The sequence below is a fragment of the Nannobrachium achirus genome (genome assembly GCF_963921795.1).
Source record: "Nannobrachium achirus genome assembly, chromosome: 24".
NCBI classification, from domain to species: Eukaryota; Metazoa; Chordata; class Actinopteri; order Myctophiformes; family Myctophidae; genus Nannobrachium; species Nannobrachium achirus.
The window spans coordinates 4,327,949-4,337,998 of record NC_137831.1 but is presented as its reverse complement, the minus strand read 5'-3'; the positions used below and the strand labels follow the sequence as shown (position 1 = coordinate 4,337,998).

The following is a 10,050-nucleotide window of genomic DNA, read 5'->3' as shown; positions in this document are numbered from 1 at the left end:
CAACCTGCTCACCGGGAGCAACTAGGGGTTCAGTGTCTTTCTCAAGGACTCTTCCACACTAAAGGGCTTTGCACACAGATGCGTTTTTTTCGCGTGGAAAAGAAAACGGACAATTTCATCTTTTTAAAGAAAACAATGATTCTCTATGACCTCATGCACACCGACTCCGAATTTGCCATGCAGCAGGTGGCTGCGGCTGTGTGTTTTTTTCCCGATTTGTGCGTCTTGTCGCATGCGGTAAAAACTAATCACTCCTTTTATGACTCCTCTCCGGATCCGCAGTGTGGATTCCACACAGCCTTGCACACCAAATCCAAAGCGTTTTATTCATGCAGCAAACGGAAAGAAACGCTCTTATGCCTTATGCTGTCTCCGACCATCAAACCTTTCGTCGGAGAGTTCTGACCTTCCGACGAGCAGCTTTCCCAACTCTAATTCAGGGTAATGCTTTTCAGGAGATGTGAGTGACATCATTTTGTAGTTGAACCGGACCTTTCGGACGAAAAGTTTGGTGGACAGAGACAGTATGGACAGGCCTTTAAGTTAAGGCATAAGAGCTATACTTAAGACTATCAAAATAGAGCCCTGACTCTGGGGGAGCCCAGGATCGAACTGGGAACCTTCCGGTTGCCAAGCGGCCACTCTACCCCTGAGCCTGAGCCACATGCTGTGTGACAATAGAGTAGTGAAGTGTGATGTAATTTACACATCCTACCTGGTTCGCGGTTTTCTTCCCCCATTCTGAATTCCCATAGACATTTTTCATATTGTGTCATATAAGAACTGTGTTCCAATTATAAACAAATGATCTCAGCGGTTTGACTCATATGGATATGAAGAATCAACTGATGGTGAGAAAACACTAATGTTACTGTTTTTTGCTGGAAACAGGCTTTATCAAATATGAGTAACTGACTATCATAACCCATACAGAGCCACCTCGCCGACAATAACGTAAAGACCGTTTGTTTATTTTTGGACCGCAATGCTTATATGAGACGATTTTAAGATGACTCGATGTTATTCTCTATAGAGAATTACTTCATTGGAACCGGTGGATGAGCGAGTCACGTCATGACTTCGTTACTCTATAAGCTCACACTAATAAACAGCACTCACAAAAAAAGGGAAACATGTTACATTCTTCATTCATGTCCAGTAAAGAGGTTTTAAACGGTGTATCCTAAAGCATTCCCTTTGTAGGAGAAGTTTCTCATGGTTACCAGCTCTGGGGTTAAGCCATACTGTACCTTCTCCAGATCCCAACATAAACAGCTTGAATGCAGTATGTTTTATTTACAACTGGTTGACACTTTTGAAACTGTGTGTGTATGTGATTACTTTAGTAGTGTATTTGTGATTGAACCTGAAGGGCAGGATACACCTGAACTGCCAAGATTTGAAGCTGAGTATACAGAACGTTTTATAATAACCAGTGAGGATACTAAAAAGCTCCTACAGAGCATGAACACTTACAAATCTCCAGGACCAGATGCAATACACCCTAGATTGGTAAAGGAACTAGCCTGTGTCATTGCCGAACCACTGACAACGATATTCAATACAAGTTTGGAGCAAGCAACTTTACCGTGCGGTTGGAAAGAGGCACAAATTAGTGCAATTTTTAAAAAAGGAAGTAAGGCATTAGCTGGGAACTACAGACCTGTTAGTCTGACATCTGTGTTATGTAAAACAATGGAAAAATTGATTAGAGAACACATTGTAAATCACATGAAGTCCAATAAGTTCTTTAACAACAAACAGTATGGCTTTATATCTGGGAGATCGACTACACTCCAACTTCTCACAGTTCTTGACAAATGGTCTGTAGCTCTAGATAATGGACAGTCAGTTGACTGCATATATATGGATTTTCAGAAAGCTTTCGACAAAGTTCCCCATAAGAGATTAATATCAAAATTAAGGTCCTACTGCATAGATGACAGAGTTATTGAGTGGATTCAAGATTTTCTTAGTAACAGGAAACAGCAGGTAACGGTTAATGGAACCACTTCAAATTGGAAGTCAGTGACCTCAGGAGTCCCACAGGGATCTGTATTGGGCCCTGTGCTTTTTGTTATTTACATAAATGACTTGCCAAGTGGGTTACAGTCTGATGCTTACCTTTTTGCGGATGACACGAAAATATTTAGAATTATTAACGAGGACACAGACATAGCTCATCTTCAAGCGGATCTCCAGAGTACTAGCAATTGGTGTGACAGATGGCTACTAAAATTAAATCCAGATAAATGTAAACAATTACACTTTGGGAAAACAAGTGACAATTTGGCAAATTATTCAGTTGGAGACTTGACAATTAAGAATGTAGATGAAGAAAAGGATATAGGAGTTGTGGTTGATAATTCACTAGAATTTCAAACACACATCTCTGAAAAAGTTAAAAAAGCAAATTCCATGTTAGCAATAATTAGAAGAGCTTTTACAAATTTACGCAAAGAATTATTTATACCATTATACAAATCCTTAGTGAGATCTCATCTTGAATTTGCAAGTTCAGTCTGGTGTCCTTATAAAATCAAATATATAGAGAAAATTGAGAAGGTTCAGAGAAGGGCTTCTAAATTAATTCCGGGTTTGAAAGAGATGTCATATGAAGAAAGGTTAAGACATCTACAGTTACCAACATTAGTATACAGGAGACACAGAGGGGATATGATCGAGGTTTACAAACTTGTTCACCAGATATATGACTCCACAGCCGAGCCTGTTGTCCACTTCTGGGACAACAGGTACGACTTGAGAGGGAATACCTTAAAACTGTTACCACAAAGGTGTCACTCTGAAAAGAGAAAGAACTTCTTCACACTTAGAGCTGTGAGAGCATGGAACACACTTCCAGAGGAAGTGGTCCGAGCTCCAACAATCAACACATTTAAGAACAGACTTGACAAATTTTGGTCAACAAAAGATTTTGTGTACAATTATAGAGCGGGCTTGTGAAGTCATAGACTGGTGGAATAGTGGTTCTTGGGGGTGACAGCGGACCCTTAGAGAAAAAAAGAAAAAAAAAAAGAAAAAAAAAGAAAAAAAAAAAAGAATATGTATATTGGTGGAGTATATGTATGTGTGGATATACATTTGTGGGGTGGGAGGGCTGGTGGGGTGTATATAGAATGTGAAAGCATGTACATTTTAATGTATTTTTTATATATTATGAGTCTGGCGAAGAGGAGTGATCCTGTGCCGGAGAACCTTTTCAATAAACTTCAATAAACTTCAATAAACTTCAATAAACTTCAATAAACTTCAATGTGCATGTGTGTGTGTGTGTGTGTGTGTGTGTGTGTGTGTGTGTGTGTGTGTGTGTGTGTGTGTGTGTGTGTGTGTGTGTGTGTGTGTGTGTGTGTGTGTGTGTGTGTGTGCGGTATTCATGCAGTAGGCTTACTGTATGCGACTGTAAAACTTTAAATATGTGGTTCTGTTTCAACTCCGCTTCTTGCCAGTTATTTTGTCAGAAAACACTGTTCCATTTAACCGGTCCGTGATGAACGCTTTGATCCGCCTAAAGCAGGCGTTCTCAAACCTTTTCATGTCATGGACCCCCAAATGAATATGTACACATAGCCACGGACCCCCTCCTGAAATACGGTATATTGAATATGCCAATCAATCTTTGGTAACATGCTACTACATGGTTGAACTGTATTTAGCTCTTACTCTATCTGTCATGTTGGAATAGACCACAGGGGGGCAGTGTAGGTCTATAGAAACATCCAGCCATCACTGGTTTTCTTTAGTTAAAAGATGACAGTAAGACCTTTTTAATACAAAAAAATCTAAAATAAATAAACTACCTGTTGATTACTGCAAGTTATCAACAAAGTATACTATAAAAAACTGGTCAAAACATTGTCCAAATTGTCAAATAAAATAAGAAAGAGGCAAACATTTGGAAAAAACATTCTTGTGAGCTTGCAGATTTTTACACTATTTATCTGCAGAACCGAGTCAAACAAAATGCAATGCCTCAACTCCTGCATTTCAGGGTGTGTATACTGTACCATACACAAGTGTTTCTCAACCTTTTTTCTGCATGGGCACAACTTTTCATGTCCCAAGAATCCATGGGCACACCAACATAATACGGGGGTGTAAATACCGTCACTGCCGGGAAGAAACCTTGTATCTCCAAGTTTCAAATGTGTACGTTTCTTCACAAAGTAAAGCCCTGCTTCATCATACAAGGCTGTCGCACAACAGTAGTGAAAACAGCCGATCGACAAGCACACAACGCCTCGCACCGCGGCTAGTTTAAATCATTTTTAAAATGATAAATACAATACTGGCTTTCAAGCAGTTTCAAGGGGCACACTTGACCCTTCTCAGGGGCACACCAAAGGTCCCCAGGCACAGTGGTTGAGAAACACTGCCATACACTACAGACTGGACAAAATCACATGTCATTAATTCAAATAAAAGTTGCGTAGTGCTGCTTTAACTTAGATAGCATAGAAGTCCCATTCCTGCCTGACAGAGCTTCAAACTAACGTTGGTGCTGAAAGGAATATTGTGACATTTTTACTATTTTAATTGGCCGGTCCTTTTTTATTTCTCTCTCTCTGCACCACACAGTCTTGGTGAGGAACGGTTCTGAGAATGAAAACACCCTGCCACCTTTTAATTCATTTAGGCCTGGGATTATTATATGCTTTAGCTATTGAAAAATAGCAGATCTACAAGCTCAGCGAGGTTGTTGATCTGCTATTTTTTGAAAAAAAAAAAAAAAATCATGATCTCTTTTTGCAATTTTTGAATATCTCATTTTTCAAGTGAACATTAATTTGTAACTCAAATATTTGCTTCTGGGTGGTCGCTGGAACTAAATATTTTGAGATGGGGGTCCGTGGCCAAACACATATCATTTTGGGAATCCTACTTGGTATAAATGGGTTAAGATGTCAAGACGTTCTCTTTAAATCACTTGGGGGGGGTCTTTTATTCTCCTTTGAAAAGCAGTTTTCTGGTCGCTCCCCAAGAAGAACTCCCCCTGACAGCTGGCTGTTTTCATTTTTATTTTATTCTTTTCATTATCTTGACTAATAAATCATCCCTTTTATTTAGTTTTCTCATGGTTGGATGGTTGGGGAAGGGGATCTATCCAAAGCATCTCCCCTATTAACGTGTACCGTTAAAAGTTTGTTTGAGAGGAATTGCAAAACTTTTCTTGAAAGTAAAGACGGGAAAACACGTACCCGTTGGTGCCTATTGAGCTTGGCACATTTCCTGGTGCAAGCTGCTGCCCAGATCACTCATGTCACTCATACTACTGTGATTTTCCACTGTCCACTACTAAGGGGCAGTTGCGATTTGCTGCCTTGTTACTGTCTTGTATTCCAAATGGTCGATGGTAAGTAGCCTACAGGTTAATGTTTATGCTATGCGTATGCCTGCGTTTTCCTAAATGTGTGAAGACAGTCAGGGACGTGCTGGGCCCCTGATTCAGCCCGGGGGTGGACGGCTGGACGTGTGAGCCTGGGGACGTCGGGACTCGTTATCTCGTTGGCGAGGTGTTTGAGGAGTGACAGGTGACTGTCACCGCAGACAGGGGTGTCGCACCAAATTCTTAGCCCTGGGTGCAAGCATTCACTCACATTTTGTGCTTCAAAAATAGCAGATCTACAAGCTCACAGGGTGGCACCGAGTGCCATACTGCGAGCTTGTATGTGCTATTTTTGAAAGATTGTGAACATTTGTGCAAGTCTTTGAACATTTCAAATCCTAAGGTTTTTTGAAAAACCTATGTTTCTATATCAGTGGTGCTCAAACCTTTTCATGTGAAGGAACCCCCAAAATATTTAGTTCCAGCGACCCCCCAGAAGCAAAATTTGAGTTACAAATGTTTGCTTAAGAAATACATATATTCAAAGATTTGCACACATCTTCACGACTATTCAAAAATAGCAGATCTACAAGATCGCAGCGTGGCACGCGGCGTGGCACGTGGTGTGAGCTTGTATATCTGCTATTTTACAATAGCTAAAGTATAACATAATTAAGGCCCCTCCAACTTGGGCCCTAGTAACTCAGTCCCACTTTTCACCCCCTTTTGATGTCCCTGGTCACCACAGAGGCACCTGGCTGTTCAGGGAACAGTGTTTGTTCCTCACCGCTGACAAGACCCTGAGTGTTCATTTAACTCTGAGAGATAATTGAAAGTGATAGTTTACACTGGAGCCTAAATTACACTACAAAATGTTCAAATCAGCCTCATGGTGGCGCCATGGAAGGTCTAAGATTGGTGAAGAACACATGCCACCCTTTTTACATTGGCCCATTATAGCACCACCAGGACACGTGGCCTGGTGTAGACCTGTGCTCGGAAGAGCACTGCTTCTAGTTAAAAATGGGTCTTACATTGCTTCAGTTATCAAATCAATTTCTGTACACCTACTTTTTGCGTTTTAATGGCTTAAATTGTAGTGTACGCATAATTTCCCATGCTAGTACAGCAGGCCTGATAAAAGTATTAAAAAAAATCCGCCCCCCAAAGAAATCTCCTGTTTTCTGACGGTCTGAGGTTGGCAGGTATGACTTGAGGCCAAATCCAGACTGAATCAGATCTATATATGCCACATCCAGATTGGAATCTGATTTTAAAATGCAGACAGTTCCCTGCAAGACAAATGACGTCACGATGACGTTATGTTGACGTCCTCCGGTGACGTTCAGAACCAGGCCAGATCACAGCCCATAATGGGGATGATCTTGACATCATTACCAGTACGTCATATGGACAATAGGATTATTGTTATTGTTTGTAATGTTAGTTGAAATATGAGCATGTAAGGTTACAGTATATTCTGGGACATGTCTGACTAGTTATGATATTCATCTGGCCTCGATCGGACGCTCTCTGATTAATCCAGGACGTCCGTCGCCATCACCGCACTTTGTTTGTCTGCCACTCGCTGCTCGGAGTCAGTCAGCTCCACCCGCCTCCCCCCTCCCCCCGCCCTCCTCACCCCCCTCGGAGCTTGCTGGCTCTGCCTCCGTCACGCTACAGCGGCCGCTACTTACACCCCTCCCCTCAGTGGCGTCAGTTCAGCAAAAGCTAGGGTATGGCAAAGATGGGAGTCCTCATGGAAAAGAGGCATTACATTTTGTATAACACGGTTCTATTGTGAAAATAGCAGATCTACATGCTCACAACGCCTCGCGCTGCGAGGCGTTGTGAGCATGTAGATCGGCTATTTTCACAATGTCTGGAAAAAAAATAAAGAGTTTTGTCAGTTTTTTTCCCCAGGTTTCTAGGGTTTCTTGGGCTGGATATGGCAGCCTGGAACGATTGTTCAAGTGGCAGCTAAACTTGGCATGTTAGTAAACGTGCCACAATTAACAATAATGCATTGCACCTGACCTGCGGAACCTGGGAATTTACCATTTTGTCAAGATGGGGAGAATACAAGTGTGGAGAATATAATTATAATACCTTGAACATATTGTTAAATTTTGCATTTGTAGTTATCTTACTGTAATTTAACAACATAATGACCAGCACAGATAGACAAAGAGACATTCATGGATTTATATTTAAAAGTAACTTTTATTTCCCCCCCCCCCCCCCCCTGGACCCAGGGTATGGCAGCTGCATACCCCTGCCATACCCAATTGACGCCCCTGCCTCCCCTCCCCTCCCCTCCCCTCCCATCTCCCCAAAGTTGTGTGGAGAGGAGGAGAGAGGCTCCACTATTAGTCTGTAAAGAGCTGGAGACACAGAGAGAGAGAGGTTGATGATGGACCCTGCTGCCTGCTAGCGTTGTGGTGGGTTTGGGGTTTGGGTTTGGGTTTGGGTCACTTGGGGGAACACAGATCGTCTGAGAACATGCCTCTGTTGCTGGACGGCCGTCAGCCTGCGGGGGTGTTGGAGTTGGGGGGAGGAGGGGGGGGGAGGAGGGGGAGGTGGGGGGGGCTGCGTCTGCTGCCTGGTCCGCCGCAGATTCAAGAGGAGGCGGAAGAAACGCTCCGAGCGCAAAGGTATCGAACCGCCGCCGCCGCCGCTGCTGCTGCTGCCATGTTGAGATTGACTTATATTGGTAGTTTGCGGGTTGCATTTTGTTGTTTTGGGGCTTGTTTGCTTAGTGTAATTGCTTTTCTAAAACGGCTAGTTCCATTCCTCGATTCTGATTGGCTGGTTTCCCTTTAAGTGCTGTGGTATATGCGACTATAACCCACACCTTGAATCAGTTTATATCAAACCCAGGTGCGTTATTTCTTTCCACAGTGTTCCACAGTGCACCAATTATCTGCACCTGTGTTGTTGGCAAAAAGCTGGGAACTACTCTTGTAGCTGGGAACTACTTTCTTGCAGACCTTGTAGTGAATTATCAGTGAAATAGAACCGTTTTAATTGGTACATGTCTATGATTTTTCATGTTGCCATATTGTAAGCGTTTTAGAAAAGCAGTAAGCCATGCGAGGCATGTGGTTACCTGTATTTTATAACGGCTGAGAGGCGTGGTGAGACACTCGGCTTCGCCTTTTTAGCCTCTCAGAGGAAACACGTTTGTTGTTGCTGCCTGCTCTGCAGCGTACCATGCCTTACCTTAAAGGAGTAGTTCACCACTTTTCAACTGTCTTCATATAATAGGTCCTCACTAATGTTCATGATAAAATATCAAAACATTTTGTTCTACTCAGTCCAAGTCTCCTAGGAGAGCTGTGGGAAGTTCAGAATCCATCGTCTTGTGACGTCATCATTTTCCAAAAAGAATATTTAATCAATATTTTTGAAATAAATATTTAGATTTTTATTATCGCGAGAACAATGGCTTCCACTTTAAAATTGCAACTTTTCAGGAATAGAAAGCCTGCAGTTTCTATAAGCTGGATTGGCAATCGATGATGTCACAAGACGATGGGTTTCTGACCTGCCCACAGCCCTCCTCTGAGAAAAAAAATATAAAAAGAAAAAGCTATTTTTGAGTGAGGACCAATTATATGAACATAGGTTGAAATGTGGTGGAGTGCCCCTTTAATATAAAATAAAAAGTCCCCTTAAAAGGACTCTTCCGTGAGTGCTGGACTGCTGGTGTTCTCTTGAGAATCTTCTTGCAAAGTTACGTTTCCCGACCCGGTAAGAAGTCTAGTATTGTTGAAATGAGTTGGAGTCGTGCTCACACCTCCTTAGACAGCCTTGGTAAACCTACTTCAGTTTGATTGACAGCATTAAGTGTCTGTGAGTGTGTTGAATGTCTGGTACGGCTGACAAACAATACAATGTTCTTCTCCGTCACAGTAGAAAGGCAAATACAGAGCAGCCAAACACTATAGTGAGGGGAAGTTAGCCGAGTGTTGGACCAATCTGGGAACTAAATGCTTTCCAATAGCTTTCTTCACAAAATGTGTTATTATCATATCATATATCATATCATGCTCCATATTATTATCCCGTTTATTAACCAGGCAACACTTTTGTGTGATACAGTCTGTGATGCTGAATCCTAGAGCAGGGGTAGTCAACGTTTTTCAGCCCAAACTAAAATTATGGAAATTTTGTCTTTTCATTCCAGTCAGTTTTAGCTAGTTTTGTAAACACACAATATACGTTTCAATCAGTTAGTTATTTTCCTTTTTCCATTATAGTTTTATTTCCTTCAGTTAACATAAATGAAAATCATCTTTTTTTGGGGCAGGGTCGTTATGGGCACCAAGTTTACAACAAAACGAGGAGTGAATTAATGGCCAGGAAATTGTCGTTGCGCAGGAATCCAAACTCTGAATCGTGTAAAAAAAAAAGAAAAAGAAAAAAAGATCATAATTAAAACTCCCTGGTTTCTGTGGAGTACACGTATAAAGTATCTGCTGGAGAGTGTTTTAATTAGTAGCAGAGTGAGTTGTGTGTCGTTCCAGTCCAGCAAACTGATAGCAGTCTTGATCTTGCTGTATAGTGTCTACAAGTATCCGAAAATAGTAGATCTACAAGCTCACAACGTGGCGTGACGTGATGAGCTGTGAGCTTGTAGATCTATTATTTTCGGATACATCAGGTTTTATCCAATAGAGGCTATAATAATCACCATAGGCTCT

The 10,050-nt window shown here is 41.8% G+C and overlaps 1 protein-coding gene across 1 annotated transcript in view; it reads left to right on the top strand.

The window, feature by feature from the left end:
• Window positions 1–2,676: 2,676 nt before the first annotated feature.
• Window positions 2,677–10,050, top strand: part of LOC308309385 (double-stranded RNA-specific editase 1-like) — a gene marked incomplete at both ends in the record, with an annotated part of 58,127 nt that continues 50,753 nt past the window's right edge. The window contains 2 exons of the mRNA XM_080754933.1: window positions 2,677–2,753; window positions 7,874–8,037. Coding sequence (XP_080611059.1) covers window positions 2,677–2,753; window positions 7,874–8,037 — 241 coding nt within the window. The remainder of the gene's footprint in view (window positions 2,754–7,873; window positions 8,038–10,050) is intronic.